The sequence below is a fragment of the Halictus rubicundus genome, unplaced genomic scaffold (assembly GCF_050948215.1).
Source record: "Halictus rubicundus isolate RS-2024b unplaced genomic scaffold, iyHalRubi1_principal scaffold0029, whole genome shotgun sequence".
Taxonomy (NCBI): domain Eukaryota; kingdom Metazoa; phylum Arthropoda; class Insecta; order Hymenoptera; family Halictidae; genus Halictus; species Halictus rubicundus.
Genome location: NW_027488570.1, coordinates 132,826 through 154,221, shown reverse-complemented (window position 1 = coordinate 154,221; position 21,396 = coordinate 132,826). Strand labels below are relative to the sequence as shown.

The 21,396-nt window shown below is 44.5% G+C and overlaps 2 protein-coding genes across 2 annotated transcripts; both read left to right on the top strand.

Moving 5' to 3' along the window:
* The first annotated feature begins 11,296 nt into the window (after window positions 1–11,296).
* LOC143363273 (uncharacterized) lies at window positions 11,297–12,112 on the top strand. Its single transcript, XM_076803883.1, has one exon. It carries the CDS (start codon window positions 11,297–11,299, stop codon window positions 12,110–12,112), a length of 816 nt encoding a protein of 271 aa, XP_076659998.1.
* LOC143363272 (uncharacterized) lies at window positions 12,112–20,819 on the top strand. The gene is made up of 7 exons (XM_076803882.1): window positions 12,112–13,215; window positions 13,384–13,560; window positions 13,774–14,426; window positions 17,740–17,856; window positions 17,954–18,057; window positions 18,223–20,382; window positions 20,485–20,819. The coding sequence occupies exons 1-7, from the start codon at window positions 12,112–12,114 to the stop codon at window positions 20,817–20,819; spliced, it is 4,650 nt and encodes a 1,549-aa protein (XP_076659997.1).
* Window positions 20,820–21,396: the final 577 nt, after the last annotated feature.

The window sequence follows — 21,396 nt, the reverse complement described above, 5'->3', positions numbered from 1 at the left end:
TTAGCATGGAAATATAGGGTATAGGAAATCGTGACCATACTGTGTAAACACCCGGTATGGCGTGGCGTCACTGCGCGCATGTGCTGTGCATTGGGAAGGGAGCGTACGGAGTGGGAATACCACCAATCAGGGCAAAGATGCGCAGCGACGAACGAAAATCGGTTTTCACGCGGTACGGTTCTCTCGTGGTGCAGAGTGTAGTCTCTATTTCTAAAATGCAAGACTCGGCTTGCCTTCGGTAGCTTCTAAGCAGCTCGGTGCTTGAAGGAATTCGAATTCTCGATAGCTCTAGACAGCTCGGTGTACTAGTAGTCAGGTTGGTGTATCAGACAGTTCTGTTGTTGTTACAATATTTTGGAATAAGGTAGGCTCGGATGTGGGTGTGGTCTTAGGAAGTTGTCTATGATTAGTTGAAGGATGTGTTTGGAAGTGGTGGAAAATTAGGAAGAGTGGGAGTGGAAGATACATTTGGTTACAGGCGGCTACGGCTATAAAACTATAAATTTCGGTACGCTAACGGTTCGCAGGCCAACATGTGATCGTCAGCTGAGGTTGTTCGGATTTTTGACTACGCCAAACTACGGTAGGTTTTTTATGGCGGTCATGGTCATTATGCCGCGGGTGGTTAGTTTAACTGACCTTCACGGTTGTACTGACGTCCCTTTGCAGAGGGTTTTTACGACGGAACAAAATTAAAAAATATAATTTGAACATATAGTCATAACTCTGATCATAACATCAGATATGTACATAACTCGTCAATCATTTGTATTTGACCACATTTGATAATTTTTGTAGATCTAAAGTCGCTTTCATCAGAGTCTGGCATCGTTCAGAAACCAATTTACGTTCGTTCTGCGCATGTTCGCTCTTATTGGCTCCCTTCCCAATGCACTACGCATGCGCGGAGCGGACTGATGTGACGCCATGTCCGGCAGCGGCATTCGCAACCAAATACGCGGTGTGTCAAAGTATTTCGAATTTAAATAGCGAAAGGTTCTGACAATCGTCACTTAAATGACCAGGCCCTCAACCCGACCTCCTATGGCATGCACTTGGGAAGGATGGAATTTCCGCGTCCGAAAATTCCCTCGTTCCCACACACCATGGTCGCTTCATTTACATTTTTCAACTAAAAACGTAAAGAAAGAATTCATTTACATTTTCCGACATTATACAGTTAATTATCGAGGTTGAAAAAATTATATTACTATAGTCCAATCCTTTCTAAATAAAACAAAAAAAAAATTTAGCGCAATCGGACAAACAGTTCCTAAGATAAAAATTCGTAAATGAAGCCCATTTTCGCCACTCATTTCCTACCCACTTCTTCTGCCTATTAATCTGTACTTTTGTTCTACCGCGTATATTAATCTCGCAGTCTACAAAGTGGGGACTGAGTAGTGGAGTAGGGAGTCTGAGGAGCTCGCAGCGCCCCCAACGTCTTCCGGGCTGCGCGAAATAGTGCCAGACTCTGATGAACGCGACTTTAGTTCCAACATTTATCGTTCGTCAGCGTAGAGGGCATAAGAAAACCAGTTGTTTACATGTGAGACACGAAACCGCATATGGTGATTGGTCTACTCTTATACCTCTTCTGTGCCATAGACGAGGTATGGTATTACCTACAGATGTGTAGCTGACTGATGAATACGAGATGGAAACACCGGCGTGTTGGATAATGAATAAGAAAGGAACTGAAAAGGGAATCTTTCAATTTTATTAAATGTTGGATATTTATAGGGAGGAGGGTCCTAAGTGGACATGTTTTTTTTTACCCGGAGTATGGAACGATCAGGTGTCAGACGTTATAACAGAATAAAAATTGTAATTGTTACATTACATTTATTTCAGTATCACTGTCAAAAAGTCTACGTGCATTTGCATAAGAGTATGATCCTAATAATGATAATGTATGATTAGATTAGGTCCGGATACGATGTTTTGTGAATGTTATAACTTAAAAATACTTTACCACTATTATTCATGCACACACCTCGGTCTCTCTTTTTTTATTATGAAATAAATGTTTACAACAGAGTCAATAAATTCATGTGTAAAGCTAAATTAAACCAAAAATGAAATGATTCAAAATTTCAAAGGTCTAAAAAGAACTACGATTCATAAGTGTCTATATACAGACTATAGTTTTATTTGATCCTTGCTTTGTCATTGGGCGATACAACCACATACATTGCAATGCGCGCGCCAGTCTTTGACTGCTCTGTCCTCGTTACAGCATTCGAACGCGCCTCCGGAAATTATTCGAAGTCAAATAAACCGCCGAAAAAGACAGATGAAAATGGACATGTGGCAGCCTGGGCATCGCGCAGCGACGAGCACGCCGACGAACCGCCAACATACATTGTATACGCGGCGGCGCGGCGACGGTCCACGGGAAGCTGCAGAGAAAGAAGCGAAGATCGGTTCCGAAGGCGGTCGAAGGAATGCCATCGAACATTCGCTCGCGAGCGTCGGCCAGTATTCACTTCACAGCCATTCGTGTCAGTGCCGTGTGTTGTAAGTACGTATTATGGCGATTAGGTTTGGAGTATACATTTTGATTAGTTTTCCCGAAAACAGGCCATTTGTCCGCACAGTACGGCGGTCTCTTTATTTTCCGAGATATTTGCAGAAACTGTCTATTTTGATGTAAACTTCTGCCTATTTTGAATGACCGAATTTGTTCTTTAGGGCGCGGGAGGGTTCTTTGGTTAAAATGTACAAGGAGATTTTTATTATCCACCCTATGAAATTATCGAGTCGATGTTCTCCCATTTTGCAATCAAATTCACAGAAGTTATTTATTCATGATCACTATAAGTTGTTTCTATATATCTATTCATTGAGTTTATAAACGTTGAATGAAGTGCACAAGTGGAAGTATTTCAGGTAGAGACAATTTCTAATCGCACCGCAAACGATCCCTTCATTTATTCTCAGGTTCTATAATTTATTTTCCTTACCGCGTGTAGTAGCTTGAAAACTTTACCTTCTGCCGTTGAATACATGTTATTATTTATTTTCAGTGTTTTAAGTGTGAGGCCGGCCATTGGATGCAATGTGGGTTCGCTGTTCACCTCACTGACTGGTTCCTCGGTCACCCCAGGGCCTCGTGTTTTGTTTTCAACAGTTAAGAAGAAATTTCACAGGTATTTTCTCATTATTTCTTTATTAATGTTTTAATTTGAATAGATCTTGTTACCTTGAATTTGGAATTTATAGGATATGGGTCTCAGGGATTGCTATTCCCTTATAACTTCTGCGAAATATATTCTTTACGTTCCTTGAGTTTTACCGCTTTATATACATACACTAACCAGCAAAACTGAGTCTACACTATTTGAGCCAACATAACTTTTTAAAAATCTGATCAAATGACTTGAATTTTATTGAGAAGTTGGAAGGTTTAGTTTGTTAGACGAGGTGTAAAAAATTTTTGAAAAAAGTTTGAATTGGTCGGAATCGCAAAAGAAATAGTAACAGTTGGTTTTTTTAGCTTTTTTATCTGAGCCTGTATTGAAAATTTAAAAAATGTGTTTGATTCGCTTGAGTAAATTACATCCATGCTGAAAATTTCACCGATATTGGTTAATTCGTTTACGAGTTATAAACGCTTAAAAGTGGAAAAATTGCCGTTTTTCATGATTTTCGACTTAAAATCACACTTTTAATCGTTTATAACTCGTAATCGAATTAACCAATATCTGTGAAATTTTAAGCATAGATATAATTTATTCGAGCGAATCAAATACATTCCTTATATTTTCAATACAGGCTCAGATAAAAAAGCTGAAAAAACCAACTTTTACTATTTCTTTTGCGATTCCGACCAATTCAAATTTTTTTCAAAAATTTTTTACACCTCGTCTAATATATATATCAATTATTGATTCCCCTCGGGGTTACAATTTTAATTACATCTCCCTCTTACCCCAATCTTAACCTTAAACTTATCCTAATTTACCCTAACTTAGTTAAACGTGTCCTAAAAACACGCCATAGAGAGAGAGAGAACGATCTTTCACTAATATCCGCCGCGTTATTATTTTTCCCTGTCCCACACATACATGCTTCTCTGCTCTCTCCCCTCCCTACACCTCACCCATCCTTCCCACGCCTCCTGGACCTCCTCTTTCGGCTGCTCTCTCTTTCACTCCATTCCTATGCATTCTCTCCATTTACTTCATCTCCCATATCTCTCCATTCCTGCTCTTCCTCCATTCATCCACCTTCCTCATCCATTCCTCTCCTCCTTCATCCCCTAATACTTCCCCCACCATCCCCTGCCAACCACTCCCCTCAACCCTCCCTTACACATTTCCCACACATGTTCCCACGTTTCCTCCTCCCACCCACAGACCTTACATACTTTCTTCTCCTCCTCCAACCAATACTTTCCACCTCTCATCTCGTTTCCCAACCTGTACCTGGCCACCCTTTGCCACCTGCTCTCTCCCCAGCCTTTCTTCAGATACCCCGGTATCCGCTCTCCCTTCACCCTCCCGTACCACATGTTGTACCTTGCTCTTCCTATCTTTTCCCATCTCTCCCCTGTTGCTTCTTCTTTTCCCTTTTCACTATCTCCTCACTCACTGCCTCTATCATCTCCTCCGCCTCCTCCGCTGTCCAGCCCCTCTCTTCCCAAAAACGCCGTCACTCCTTCACCCACCCTACTACCTCCCCTCCCCTTCTGCCCCTTCCTCTTACCTGCTCCTAGCACAACCTACCTAGCTCCCCCCTTTTCCCACCCTCAACTTCTTCTCGTACCCCCATGCCCTCAACCCCGCCCTCCCTCTCAACAACTCCCTCTGCAGCTGTTCCCGCACTATATACCCAGGTGCGTACCTCTCTACTCCTAGGACCCACCTCAGAAACCTCTCCTGCAACCTTTCCACCCCTTCCCATTCCTTCCTACACCTCGTCTAATAAACTAATCCTTCTAACTTCTCAATAAAATTCAAGTCATTTGATCTAATTTTTAAAAAGTTATGTTGCTTCAAATAGTGTAGACTCAGTTTTGCTCGTTATTGTACATTAATATATACATTAATAACCAAATTACGAGAAGTGCCCGAAGACAGACCATTTGTCCGCACTGTACGGAGGTCTCTTTATTTTCTGAGATATTTGCAAAAAACTGTCAGAGTCTCCATTGCGAATTCTGCCTATTTTCAATGACCGAATTTGTTCTTTAGGATGGAGGAGAGTTCTTTCATTAAAATCTATGTTATGTCGTGCAGTTTCTCGCAATTGTAGGAGAGGTTCTGCGTGTTATTTTGTCGAATTAATGACCCGACACCTTCCTTTGCAATAACAACTTTGGTTTATTAGAACAACGACTATATACAGTTTACATTCGGACTGGTGATTATTCGGTTTCCTTTGAGAACAAGTTTGTATCTAATTTCTGCTCTGGGGTCAGCTCGCTCTTCACCTCGGTGGTGACTTTGGAGAAGAGTGGGAGATGGTCCCATTTTTGGGGGAAAGAAATCTCACTTCGAACCTTCGCACCTTCGAACCATCGCACCTTCGAACCTTCGAAACTTCGACACTTCGAAACTTCGAACCTTCGATTCGTTTCCAGTTAACGGATAAAAGGAATAAATTTTTATAATTTGTTTCTATATTCACCATCTGAATTATTTCAATAATTTATTGTTAAGATAATTTATTTATTATTTGAATTATAATTTCGATAGTTCACTGATGAAATAATTGTTTAAATAAATAAATTGTTACAATTTGTTTCTATATTCATTATTTGAATTGTTATTTCAATTATTTATTGTTAAAATAATGGTTTAAATGAATAAATTTTCAAATTTTGTTTCTACATACATTATGTGAATTATTTCAATATTTCATTGTTAAAATAATTATTTAAAGAATGTACAAGTATTTACATAATGAATATAGAAACACATTTCTATAGATTATAAAAATTTCCGTAGATTATAAATTTTTATACTCTATAGAAATGTATTCCTATATTAATTATGTAAATACGTGTACATTGTCTAAACAGTTATTTGAACAATAAATTATTGAAATAATTCAAATAATGAATACAGAAACATATTGTGAAAATTTATTTATTTAATAAGTTATTTTAACAATAAATAATTGAAATAACAAATCAAATAATGAATATAGTTACAAATTGTAAAAATTTATTTATTTAAACAATTATTTTATCAGTGAACTATCGAAATGATAATTCAAATAATAAATATATTATCTTAACAATAAATTATTGAAATAATTCAGATGGTGAATATAGAAACAAATTATGAAAATTTATTCCTTTTATCCGTTAACTGGAAACGAATCGAAGGTTCGAAGTTTCGAAGTGTCGATCCTTCGATTTTCATCACCTTCGAATTTTCTGCAATCGAAGCTTCGATGTTCGAAGCTTCGAAGCTTCGAAATCTTCGACCTTCGAAGCAAAGTAACAGCCCTATGCCTAACCCGTGACGATTAGGCCTTAACTGGTAACGTGTATATAAAAAATGCGTAGGCCTTCTCGAGACCCTTGTAAAAGTATCCCGAGGTCTAATGGTCTTTCCTCGGAAATGGCTGTGTGTCATAACAATCTACAAGGGAATTTTTATTATCCACCCTATGAAATTATTGAGTCGATGGGGTCACTGTTCTTGAACTTTGCAATCAAATTCACGGAAGAAATTTATTCATGATATACTATTGTATATGTATCCATTGAGTTCATCAACGTTGAATGAAGTCTTCACAAGTGGAAGTATTTCAGGTAGAGACAATTTCTAATTGCACCGCAAACGATCCCTTCATTTATTCTCAAGTTGTCCCTACAATTTATTATCCTTACCGCATGTAGTAGCTTGAAAACTTCACCTTCTGCCGTTGGATACATGTTCTTATTTATTTTCAGTGTTTTCAAATGGGTGAGGTTCGCCAACGGATGCAGTGCTCATGTTTCGTTTTCAAAGGTTAAGAAGTAATTTTGCAGGTATTTCCTCATTATTTCTTTATCAATGTTTTAATTTGAATAGATTTTGTTTTCTTGAACTTGGAATTTATGGGATATGGGTCGTAGGGATTGGTATTTTCTTATGACTTCTGTGAAATATATTCTTTACGTTCCTTGAGTTTTAGCGCCTTATATATATATATGTTAGAAATCGGTTGCGACCCGTTCACCTATTTAGTTCCGGGGTAAGTGCCGTGGGGTTCATCACAGTCCTCTCACCAAAAAGGCATAGCCTTCCCCACTCCGTGGCCAGATCCGCTCCGAAATCATCCCGATTGGTTCTTCATCCGACACGTCACCGATTACGTCGCGTCAACGGTAGCGTCGGCAATCGGCAATTGGGGATCGGTGTCTCTGTCACCGATTTCAAAGCTTCGGCCGACTCTCAGAGGTCGCCGCCCAAAGCATCGGCCGACTCTCAGAGGTCGCCGCCCAAAGCATCGGCCGACTCTCAGAGGTCGCCGCTCAAAGCATCGGCCGACTCTCAGAGGTCGCCGTGCTTACCAAGTATCGGTAGCCGTCCCTGATTCGGCCCGAAACATATTGGCGCTAACATATACATTAATATATGAAGGAAGGTATGAAATTATTGAGTCGAAGGGGTCAATGTTCTTCCACTTTGCAATCAAATTCACAGAAGTAATTTTTTCATGATCACTATAAGCTGTTTCTGTACTATATGTATCGATTGCCAAATGATTCCTTCAAATATCTCGATGCTTTAAATTTGACTGTGAGTTCGGACCTGACATGAGTATAGAAATGCCGCGAGTGGAAATACTGGAACATTTCGGCAAGAAAAAAACGTAGATAAAACGAAAATATACGAAATAGACATAATAAAGGATTTATTTTGTACATATTAAGAAGCAATATTTTATTCACTATATTGTCTTTTAATCTTTTTTTTTCTAATTATTTCGCCAGTCTTTGAGAATACTCTTTCGGAAGGAACAGATGTTGCCATAACACAAAGATACTCCTTTGCAAGCTTTGATAGTGTTACGTCCCAAGTGGGATGAATTACGATTTTAAGAGGATAGGACGCAGTTTCAAACCTACCTGCATACACCGGCTATGGTTCGGGAAATTGAGGATCGTTTAAATAACTTTGTACCCTTATTTTGAAAACAACAATATTATTGATTTATTCAAAGTGTGGTTCTGAATCAGAGATTACAAATTTGATTTTACAAATATGGTTTATATAGCGCATATACTGGAGTGCTTACAAATAGTTTGATAATAATTATAATAATATTAATATTACCGTGATCACGGGTTCGAATTCGGTTACAATATACTCCGACTGCTGACACTGGTCTTTGAAACGGTTTGTCGCGAAACAACCGAATGAACTATTTTAACTTCAAAAGAGGTTACTGGACTATTGACTATGACTGAATAACTGATTGTTCACGATTGTCTGACCGACTGACTGTTTATAACTGAATTTGAGGAGTTGGTCCCCCTTTTTATGAGATGGACAGTCCTTTGTTTTTCAAAGATGCTGGCACAGGAGTCTCTACCTTGCATCTTTTTATCTTCTTGATGTCTCCTGACTAGTCAGCTGTATGCCGACAGGATCTTTTAACCATGAAGTCGGCGTCTTTTCTTATAATTTGGCATAATTGGACACCTTTCCTGTTTGTTTTCAGGGTGAAAACTGATCTTCATCTGCGTGTCTTGCAGGAAGATAAGTTGGATACGTTTCTCGTGCTACCTTACTGCGTAGAATTTTTAACATATATCTTAATCCTATTTTTACTTCTCCTCGCGCGACATCATCGGATGTCCATAATAATTCATAATAATTCTTCATCTGAGGGTTTATTCGTTGGCGGTCGAACCACCGGACGTGACACCTTTATAAATTTGAGGATTATAAGGACTGCTAATATTCCTGTACTGAAGGATCCAAATGTAATGAGAAGAGAAGAAAAAAACTGTGTACATGGTGTGGGTGCGCTTGTCACCATCGGGTCACTACTTCTTGGGCGTAGTCAGTATGGATCAGACACCACTCGTCCACGTTCATTTCGAAGTGCTCTTCGATGCATTCCGTGCACTCCCATGCCTGACGGACCCTTTCTAGTTGCCGACCGCAGTCTTGGCATTTGGAGTAGGTCTGGGCCGGGTTCAGCTGACACATGATGTGCCTGCTCCGTTGCTCGTAGTACCAGTGCTCTCTTGGGGTTAGGCGGCCATAACATGTCCGGCATATCCTATTTTGGTGGTACACGTACGATGCTTCTTGCTGTGATGTACCCACGCAGTATAAATTTAGAAGATTTCGGTACGTTTCAGGGTAATGGGGTGGTATTACCCCATCTATCGGCCCATAAAATTCCTCTAATACCTCCTCTTCGGGGCGGTAGTGCATACGTCTCCTCCGTACGTCTTGGTCCGGAAAATTCCCGGCGGGCAGTCCATATTTGGAGTAGGTTTGGGCTAGATCTAGCTGCCACAAGATGTGCCAGCCTCCTTCTTCACAATACCATTGTTCCCTTCTGATCAGGCGGCCATAACACGCACGACATATCCTATTTCAGTGATGTATGTAGGACGTCTCTTGTCGTGGTGCGACGACACAGTACAGATTCAGGAGGTTCCGGTATGTTTCTGGATAGTGGGTCGGTACTAACCCATCTATAGGCCCTTAGAATTCTTGTAACACCTCTTCCTCTGGGCGATAATTCGGCCTTGGTATAGGCATTGTTGTCTTTCTGAATTGATCCTTTGTCCCGCTATTACCTTCATCTATTTTATATAGTTGGTCTCAGGAATATCAGGGTTTCTGATGTAATTTATCACTGGTTTACCCATACAAGTTGATGTGCTGAGGATTGATAGCAGCTTCCCTGGCCTAATTTTCCGATATACATACTCATATATCGAAGGTTCTTTCCAAAACTTTCTAATATTTTGTTGATCAAAGGTCTTTGTCACTGCGCTTTATCCCACCGCTGTCACCAATTTTTGTTATGTCCCAGTTGGGGCGGATTATAATTTTTTGGGGATAAGTCGCAGTTTTGAACCTACCTGCATTCATCGGCTACGGTTCGGGAAATTGAGGATTGGTTAAATATGTTGTACCCGGATTTAAAAAAAAAACAACAAAATTATCGATTTATTCAGAATTAGGTGCTGAATCAGATATTCGAAGTTTGACTTTACTTTACAAGCAGGGATTTTGTATAGCGCATAAGCTAGAGGGCTTACAAGTGTTTCGCTTTATAATAATATTAATTTATCGAGTCGCTGATTTGTGGAGATCGCTCGCAAGTTTATAGTCGCTGATTTCGGAAGGGCGCTCGCAGGTTGTAGTCGCTGGTTTTCCGCAGTGGCTCGTAGGTCGAAGTTGCTGAACTTTCACGAGCACTTCGCGGGACTTATACGCCGAAACTCATAGATTTTAAAAGGAACTGTTAATAATTGCGCGACGCGTCTACCGTACGGATCTTTTACTAACTGACTGAACTCATTTTGAGGAGTTGATCTTCTCAATGTCTCCTGATTAGTCAGCTGTGTGTTGCCAGGGTTCTTTTACTTATAAAGTCGACGTCTTTTCTTGTAATTCGGCATAATATTCTTCTTGTTTGTTTCCAAGGTGTAAACTGATCTTCGTCTGCGTGTCTTGCAGGAAGATAAGTTGGAGTCTTTTTCCGCGCTACCTAACTGCGTAGAATTGCTAACATATATTTTAATCTTATTTTATTTCCTCTCGCGCGACATCATCGGGTTTTTCTATAATAATTAATACTAATTCTTTATCTAAGCGTTTATTCATTTACGGTCAAACCACCGGACGTGACAACGTATAAATGCACTGCCCTGAAGGAAGTTTGTTTTTGCTAACAATGACATGAGCTAAAACAACTCTAACAAGTCTTTTGCAGAAAAATATTGTGGCGGCCCGCGCAAAGAGCACGCCGACCACCGACAACATACAATGTATACGCGGCGGCGACCGTCCTCGGAAAGCCGCAGCGAAACACGTGAAGATCGGCTTCGGGGACGGTCGCCATCTGCTAAACAATCGACTGACGCGAGGGAGAATCGGTCGGTCAAAGGTATGCGATCGACACTCGCTCGCGAACGTCGGTATAGGACGGTTGACGGTCCACCGACGAATAAAGACGTATACCCGCGAACACGGCCTCAGTCATTTCACCCGACTCCCACATGATTGGTGACCCCGACGTGATCTGTCGCGCAAAGGCAGAGCGAACCGCGGTAGTGTGCAGTTCGGGTGCATAAAAAAAAAATTAATTACGGAACGCAGCGATGACTGACCCGCTAGCGCCCGGTAACGCCAACGTCGTACCCTTGGCGGGCGTAGCACGAGTGGCCATAAAAATCCCACCGTTCTGGGAAAAGAACCCACGAATATGGTTCCAGCAATTGGAATCCCAGTTTGTCCTGTCTGGGATCACGCAGGACGCCACAAAGTACCACTACGTCACAGCGAACTTGGAAAACAAGTACGCTGACGTAGTGGTCGACATTATCGGCAGCCCGCCGGAAAGCAATATGTACGAAACGCTCAAGACGGAGCTCATACGGCGAATCGCGGATTCCAAGGAACAGGACATCCGAAACCTGCTGGAACACGAGGAGATCGGGGACCGGAAGCCTTCCGTCTTCCTGCGACGCCTGCAGGGCCTCGCCGCCGGTGCCGTGACAGACGAGTTCCTGAAGACGCTGTGGATGGCGCGGCTGCCAACGAACGTACAAACTGTGCTGGTGACGAGACGGAAGGACCCGCTATCCGTCCTCGCAGCCCTCGCCGATGCCGTCATCGAGGTGTCGTCTCGTCCGCAGGTCAACGCCGCATCGACGAGTCGAATGGACGAGACCCAGGCGTTGATAGCGGAACTCCGCCGCGAAATCGCGGCCCTTCGCGTCGGTATGGACACCCGCCGCGCGCGGTCCAAGTCGCGCGGTCCCCGCGAAAGAAGGGCGTCGAAGTCGCGAAGCCGAAGCGACGAGGTACCACCTGGTGACGGCAGATGCTGGTACCACTGGAAGCACGGTCCCGCCGCGAGGAAGTGCCGCGACCCGTGTTCCCAGGCGACGGAAAACCGGCGGGACGGTCGTTGATGGCGGCGAACGACTCTGCGCCGGATACAAGCCGCCTGTTCGTGACGGATCGGACAACAAAAATCACCTTCATGGTGGACACAGGATCCGACCTGTGCGTTTTCCCGCGTTCGCGTGTGAGTGGTGCACGCGAAAGGACGGCATATGAACTTTACGCCGCGAACGGTTCAACGATCACAACGTACGGCTCCGTGAGGTTCGCGTTGAACTTCGGCCTGCGTCGGGACTTTTCGTGGCGGTTTGTGATCGCGGACGTTACAACCCCGATAATCGGCGCCGATTTTTTGAGCCATTACGGACTCCTAGTCGATATGCGCGCGAAAAAACTAATAGGCGGTGTCACGACGCTGTCGGCGGCTGGTCGTATAGTGACGTGTTGTGCCGATAGCGTGAAGGCGATTTCCGGTGAGTCCACCTACCACAGGATCCTCGCGGGATTCCCGGACCTCACGCGGCCGTCGGGAGGACACCGCACGGCCAAACACGCGACGAAGCACCACATCCGGACGACGCCAGGCCCGCCGGTATCGTGCAAGCCCCGTCGGCTGGCCCCGGATAAACTCCGCATCGCTAAGGCGGAATTCGTGGCGATGGTGAGGGACGGAACAGCGCGCCGATCCGAAAGCTGTTGGTCATCGGCCCTACACCTGACACCGAAGAAAAGCGGCGAGTGGCGACCGTGCGGGGATTACCGCGCATTAAACGCGAGAACAATCGCGGACAAATATCCGGTGCCGCACATCGAAGGTTTCGCGCAGCGCTTGGGGGGAAAAAGCGTGTTTTCTACGATAGACTTGGTGCGCGCATACAACCAGATACCGGTGAACCCGCAGGACATCGCGAAAACCGCGATCACGACCCCGTTTGGTCTGTTTGAATTCCCCTGGATGTCTTTCGGACTTCGAAACGCAGCGCAGACATTCCAGCGGTTTATGGACGAAGTGTTACGCGGCCTCGACTGGTGCTACGTTTACATAGACGATATTCTGGTCGCATCGAGCTCAGTCGAGGAACACGAAGAGCACCTACGCGAACTTTTTTCCCGCCTAAACGAGTACGGGGTGCTCGTCAATTGTGCGAAGTGTGTGTTCGGTGCGCCGGAGGTGACGTTTCTCGGCTACGCAGTGTCCGCGCACGGTACCCGACCGCTTCCAGAGAAAGTTGAAGCGATTCGAACTTTCCCGCGCCCGGAAACGGTGAAAGAGCTTCGACAGTTTCTGGGCGTAATAAACTTTTATCGACGATTCGTGCGAACGGCCGCCGAGATGCAGGCGCCACTCAACGCGGCCCTCCAGGGTAACGCGAAGGGACGAGCACCGGTGACATGGACTCCGGAGCGAATCGAGGCCTTCGAGAGGTGCAAGGAAAGCCTGGCGCACGCAGCTCTTCTGGCCCATCCCGACACCACGCTGCCCCTTGCGATCTTCAGCGACGCATCGGATTTCACGGTAGGCGCTGCGTTGCAGCAGCGGTCACGCGACGGATGGCAGCCGTTGGCTTTCTTTACAAAGAAGTTAACGGCGGCCGAGCGCAAATACAGTCCGTATGATCGGGAACTGCTCGCGATATACAAGGCTGTACGGTATTTTCGGCATATGGTCGAGGGTCGCGAATTCACGGTTTTTACCGACCATAAGCCCATAACTTTCGCGTTCGCGCAGCGCCCCGAGAAACATACGCCGCGACAGTTCCGCTATCTGGACCTCATCGGCCAATTCACAACCGACATTCGGCATGTGGCCGGTCGAGACAACGTGGTCGCCGATGCTCTGTCCCGGATAGCGGAGATCTCTACCGCGATAGATTACGCGAAACTCGCGAAATCGCAGCGAGAGGACGGGGAGCTCCGAACGCTCCTGCGATCACCCGACTCCTCTCTTAATATCAAGAAAATAGAATTACCGAGCGACAACACCGAGTTGTACTGCGACGTTTCGACTTCCGCGTTACGACCATTCGTAACGAGGGAGTTCCGAGAACACGTGTTCACGTCGCTACACAATCTTGCGCACCCCGGTGCCAAGGCGACCGCGAAATTGGTCGCACAAAGATTCGTTTGGCCGGGTATGCAAAAAGATTGCAAAGCCTGGGCACGAGCGTGCGTACCATGCCAACGGGCGAAAACGGGTAGACACGTGTCTGCTCCGGTCGGTACTTTTCGAATACCTTCGGCGCGTTTCGAACACGTCCACGTGGACATAGTAGGCCCGTTGCCCATGTCGAGGGGATATCGATACTGTGTGACGTACGTCGATCGTTACACGCGCTGGCCGGAGGCGTTCCCCGTCGAAAACATCACCGCCGAGACGGTGGCGTACGCGTTATTTTCGGGGTGGATCGCCCGATACGGTACACCCCACCGAATCACTACCGATCAAGGGCGACAATTTGAATCTGCGTTGTTCAAGCAGTTGTCGCACCTTATCGGTACGAAACACCTCCGTACGACCGCGTACCACCCGGCGGCAAACGGCATGGTGGAGCGATTCCACCGCCAGCTGAAAGCGGCAATCGTTTGCCACGCGGACAGCTGGGCCGACGCGTTGCCGATCGTCCTTCTGGGCATTCGAGCCGCCTGGAAGGAGGACATTCAAGCGACCTCCGCCGAAATGGTTTACGGCGAACCGATTCGCCTACCGGGCGAGCTTCTTTTAGACCGGCGAGACGCGAACGTTAACGACGAGGCGTTCATCGCGAGATTACGCGAACATTTCCGTGGGTTGCGTCCGACGCCTGTAACGCGCCACGGAAAAAAGAAAACATTTATATTCAAGGACCTCAATACGACGACGCAGGTGTTCGTGAGGCACGGCGCACTGAAAAGTATTTTGCAGCCTGCGTACGACGGTCCTTACGAGGTGATTGAGCGGCACCCGAAACACTTTAACATTCGTGTTAAAGATCGAGTGGTTCCGGTGTCGTTAGATCGCCTCAAACCCGCGTACCTGCTGAACGACGACGAGCAGGGTACACCGGACAGGCCCTCGCCGCGGGGGGTCAACAGCGATGCTCCGGTCCTCAGTACGGGGGAGCGAATCGGACGCTCGACAAGATCGGGAAGGCGCGTTCATTTTCCCGACCGCTATGCGGCGACTCCTTAGATTTAGTCATTAGTGTAAGTAGTTTGTAAGCAACAATGTATATAGTATTGTAAATAGTAAACTTGTAGCGATAAATAAAAGCGAGCGAACCCCTAATTTCACCAAGGGGGGTGATGTGGCGGCCCGCGCAAAGAGCACGCCGACCACCGACAACATACAATGTATACGCGGCGGCGACCGTCCTCGGAAAGCCGCAGCGAAACACGTGAAGATCGGCTTCGGGGACGGTCGCCATCTGCTAAACAATCGACTGACGCGAGGGAGAATCGGTCGGTCAAAGGTATGCGATCGACACTCGCTCGCGAACGTCGGTATAGGACGGTTGACGGTCCACCGACGAATAAAGACGTATACCCGCGAACACGGCCTCAGTCATTTCACCCGACTCCCACAATATAAACGGCTGTTTCGGCCTAATTATAAACTGCTCCTTAGCCCCAGCAACAGTTGTCCAGAGCATCCAATATGTATCAGTCGCTCCATAACACCTAACGCTGGGGTTATTATTTGCTTCTATGTCAGGATGTATTTCATGCATACTAGCGCCGACAACATGGGTACGCCACACATTCACTTCTGTACATTTCAATCCCCAGAGATTATCGGATCCCACTTTTTGATACTTAGTACCCCATGCATCTTGATTAGGCTTAGTCTGTGCAGGTATCCGCACCAGTTTAGCGTTGTGACGGTGATCTCGCTTCGAATGTGCTTGTGACACGCACCAATCTCTGCTTGATACGCGTAGGAAAGCTTCTTGTTAAGTAACAGAATTACGATCTCGCACACAATTATCTCTTTAATTAAAGGGCCTAGCCGATTAAGATGGTCAAAACTGCCCTTAGAGGTTTTCAATGATTAATGAACCATTCGAAAGCTGACCCAGAAAAACCCCTCTGAGCAAAATTTCAACCCCCTATCTTGCCCGTGAGGGTAGTTACAGGGTAAATTAGATTTCGCGCTTTTCCGCGCATTTCCCACACTCTGATGCTTCCTAAAATTCTGAAAAAATTGGCATATTTTGGATCCTAAGACAGATTTTTGAGAATTTTTTCAGATTTTTTTCTTGCAAACTGTGGTCGTAAAAAATGAAAAATCTAAAAAAAATCGGAAAAATGTACATTTCTCAAAAATATGAAAACATGCTATTTTGCTGTTTAGTGCCCCGATAAAGTACCATAACAGGCAGTGTCCTCAATTTTTTTTAGATTTTTTCTTGTGGGCACTTTTTGTCCAGACAAGAAAAAACGAATTTGTTCGCCGTTTCTGCTGTTAGGAGGAAAGTTACATTTGTTGGTTTTATCGCAGGTATATATTAAGTCATTTTAAACATTATTACATTGAAACAAGTAAGTGTTTGACCTACGAAATGTTTTAAGAGAAAAAATGGATTGTATTTTGTGCGGTATATACCAGAATGTTCGTAACGTTTACAACATCGCCGGTTGGCACAGCGGTTAGGGCGTCGGACTACGGAGCGGATACGCGGGTGTTCGAATCCCGTCGGTGGGAAAGTTTTTTTTCCATACGTCATCTTTATTTTTTCAATTTCTTATATGGTTTATTCATGTGATTTTAACAATATTTTGTTAATGTTTTAAAAATATTGAGGTAACATTTTTAACTAAAATACATACAAAAATAGTTTTGCAGTATCTATTATTTCCTCGATTCTCTAATTGTATATGTTCATCATTGCGGTCCTGTTTAACTTTGTTAATATTAAAATTCATTAATCTAGTTTCTAAGCCTTGCGTCTTCAGAAATTAGGGAGGAAATAAGAAGAACTCTGAATAAATAACACGCAGCAAAGTATTGGTTTTTGTCAAATTGAGAGAAAAGGGCTACATACTACCACTATTTTGAAAGTGAGGTATCAGGTACAAATAAGCCTAAGCCATTCCTCTTTATTGTAAGTGTTGCGAGAGCAACAAGAAATCCTACGAACCCCACCGGTCTTCCGTTCCCTCCAGGCGATATACCTGGAAGGGATATTCAAAATGTAAAAGGCGCATGCGGAGCGGCTGCGAAACTGACCGTTTATATTTTTTTATGACTACTGCAATCCGACAATTCCGATTCCCTAAAACGACCGAACCCAGACCTGTCCCAATAAATCATACCACTGACGACCGAAGACTTCTCCCACTCCTCAACCTAAGATCCGTTAAACACACCCACGTCCAATTGCAAAAGGGCAACAGTTCCCCCACCTAACCCATCCTCCACCAATCACCAAAAAACCAAGGTGACGACGGACGCACACGACGAGACAGTCAGACAGAAACCAAAAAGTCAAAACGAAAAAGGGACAGGCGAACTCCCACATCTATAACGCGAATAAATATATTTGTCAAAACGCGAACCACGAGAAGTGTTTTCCTTCCCCATCTTTAAAGGTGCTCAATATCAATTCAAATATTGAGAAGAAGGCAACGACCAACTATTCGAGGCCTTCGTATACATAAATTGGTCCTTCGAGCCGGATCACTGTTGAAAAACTGCTGATCCACAACATCGCATCAGTGCCAAGGAGGATTGCAAAGTCGCTAGTGACGTGAGCGCTACCTTTGCATCACCAAGGGACAACATCACAATCGGCTGTACAGAAGTACAGCATCAACAAAGCAGCGAGAGGATTCAGTGACGCCTGAAGCATCACATCCGACGACTGCAGTCATCAGGATCATCGCCGCCGAAGAAGCGCAGCGGGATCCTCAACACTCCATCGAAACATCAGCCGCATCCAATCACGGAAGCAGCAACAACGACAACACTCGAAAGAAGACATCACCTGTGGAAGCAACCACATCAGACAGACGCGTAACGAGAACATCGATAATCGTAAGTCACTAATAAAAGTATCGCCTGTCCTATCTAATATCTCGATCCGCCGTCATACCTCGACTCTGATTAGCATGGCGACCTCTAAGGAATTAAGCGAATCCGACCTCGTTAGAAAACGCGCTACGATGAAATCAAAGATAACCACGTTTCGTAAATTCATAGCGGAATGTAATCGATCGGAAAGTACCACGATCAATCAGTTACGGACGCGAATCACAAAAATACAAGAGGACTTTAAAACGTTCGATTCGATTCAAGAAGCATTAGAATTGTTGGCGGGACCGGAAATATTTAAGACGCGATTAGAAGAACGTGCACAGTTCGAACACAATTATTTCGAAGTAATCGCAGAAGCACAGACTATCGTCGATAACGCAACGAAGCAATTCGAAAAATCGGTAGCAAGGAGCACAGGGTCCCCAGTAGATGACGATGAACAATCTGACAATGAAACTAACGTAAAATTGCCTACATTACATTTACCTAAGTTCTCCGGATCGTACGAAACATGGCCAGGTTTTTGCGACACCTTTAAGTCAGCGGTACACGAAAACCCTCGATTTCGAGACGCGCAAAAATTAATGTATCTGCGCTCATGCCTGACAGGTAAAGCAGCAGAAAAGGTAGAATCATTAGAGACCACCGCAGCCAATTACAAGGTAGCGTGGGACATTTTAGAAAAGAGTTACAATAATCCCACCGCGATCGTAAACAGTAGAGTAAAGTCGTTTTTTGAATTACCTCTTGTTAATAGAGCACAACCAAATTCCTTACGCGAGCTGTTAGATAAGGCCAATAAACATTATCGCGCGCTAGAGGCCTTAGACAAGCCGTTCTTAGAGGCCTTTCCGATATATGCCATTACCTCAAAATTAGACGAGCAAACTCGTCTAAAATGGAAGGAACGTACACAGGGGAAGACATCTCCGACCGTTAATGAGCTCTTAGAGTTTCTCCATAACCGCTGCCAATTGCTAGAAGAAACGCAACCAGAAACAGGTAGAAAACCGTATCAATCCGTACAACGCGCACCACACAATCCGTACAATCATTCGAAATCGTCACTCGCGTATCCCAGCAGCGTAGCATTTAATTGTATCTGCAATATATGCAAGGGAAGTCATTATACGCAATATTGCCCAAAGCTCGTAAGCATGAATGTGGACCAACGAATCGAATTAATACGGAAGTCGGGACTCTGCCATAACTGTCTTCGGTCGAATCACGCGACCAAAAACTGTAAGGCAACCGCATGCAAAAAATGCAAGGGTAAGCACCACACGATGATACACATAGACAATCAAGAATCCAACCAACTATCGCCATCTCCAACTACCACGCTCAGTACGATAAATTCACCATCGGAGGTACTTTTGTCGACCGCATTGATTCACATTGCAGACGAGAACGGCACACTCCATACATGTCGCATCTTACTAGATTCAGGATCACAATCGCATTTCCTTACGGATAATATAGTCACCAAACTCGGTCTCCGACGCGATGCAATAAACATTCCAGTAACCGGCATCAATCAAATCACGTCAACAATCAACACGTCGGTTAGCACTACGATACAATCGCGCATGAGTCTGTTTTCTGCAAAATTAAACTTCTTGGTAGTTCCCCGGATCAGCGGTTCCATCCCCAATCAAGCGATACGCGCCGCGGAACTAAAAATACCTGCGAACATACGACTAGCAGATCCCAACTTTCATAAACCTTCGCGAATTGATGGCTTAATCGGAGCTGAACTATTTTATAAATTGCTCGCAATCGGTCAAATCGCTCTCAGTAATACGTCTGTTATCTTGCAAAAAACCAAATTGGGCTGGGTAGTATCGGGCAACCTACCGACATCAAATAAATCAAACCCTCAGGTTTGTAATTTAGCCTTAGAGTCGCTTCACGAACAAATCGCGAAATTTTGGGAAGTAGAAAACGGTCCTCAACGATTACTCCGATCTGAGGAAGAGTCAGAATGCGAAAAACGATATATAGAAACAACTACCCGTAATAAAGAAACGGGCAGATATACCGTTGGACTTCCCTTCAAAACGGGTACCATGAATCTCGGCAATTCGTACAACGTAGCCTTGAAACGGTTTTACAGCTTAGAACGGTCACTTAGCCGGAACCCTCAATTAAAATCGCTATACACAGAATTTTTAAGGGAATACGAAGAGTTAGGGCACATGACCGTAGCCCAGGTCTGCGCACCAGATGACGGTTACTACCTACCGCACCACGGGGTAATAAAAGGCAATAGTCTAACGACAAAACTCAGGGTTGTATTCGACGCCTCCTGCAAAACCTCGACAGGTATATCGCTGAATCAGACACTTATGACTGGCCCCACTATCCAAGGGGATTTATTTTCCCTGTTGATTCGGTTTCGGTCACACGTTTATGTACTTACTGCAGACATCGCAAAAATGTATCGGCAAATAGAAATAGACCCAGACGATTGCAAATATCAAAAAATCTTGTGGCGAGAAACTTCTGATCAGCCCATAAAAACATACCGTTTAAAAACAGTAACGTACGGAACATCGTGCGCCCCATTCTTAGCCATCCGAACGTTGCATCAATTAGCAAAGGACGAAGCCGCCAATCACCCACTAGCGGCAGACATACTTCGTACAGACTTTTACGTGGACGACTTACTAACAGGCGCGAAAACATACGAGGACGCGATCAAGATCCGAGAAGAAATCACAACTCTCTGTTATAAAGGAGGATTTCAACTCAGACAATAGGCATCCAATGTCCCTGAGTTAATTGACGGTCAGCAAGACAAATGTGAGGATGCTCATCTCAATTTAGATCTCGACAATACAGTAAACGCTCTAGGTATACAGTGGAATGCACGAGAAGACGTAATAAATTACGCGAACAAAGAATTCACATTAACAAGACGCATTACAAAGCGCTCTATATTATCACAAGTAGCACAGTTATTCGACCCCCTAGGACTGCTAGCGCCGATCATAATTCGAGCAAAAATGCTTATGCAAGAGCTATGGGCAATTAAGCTAGATTGGGACGAATCAGTACCCGTAGAAATCTATACAAGGTGGATTAATTATTGCCAGGACTTAACACACGTCAAAAGGGTCAACATAGCGCGTAAAGTAGTAATCGGTAATTACGCCTCACTACAACTCCACGGATTCTGTGATGCTAGTGAGCGAGCATACGGAGCATGTATCTACATAAGATCGCAGAACGATCAGGAGATACAAACGCAATTATTATGTGCCAAATCACGGGTTGCACCTCTAAAAACATTAACGCTACCACGACTCGAGCTGTGTGCAGCACATCTACTAGCAA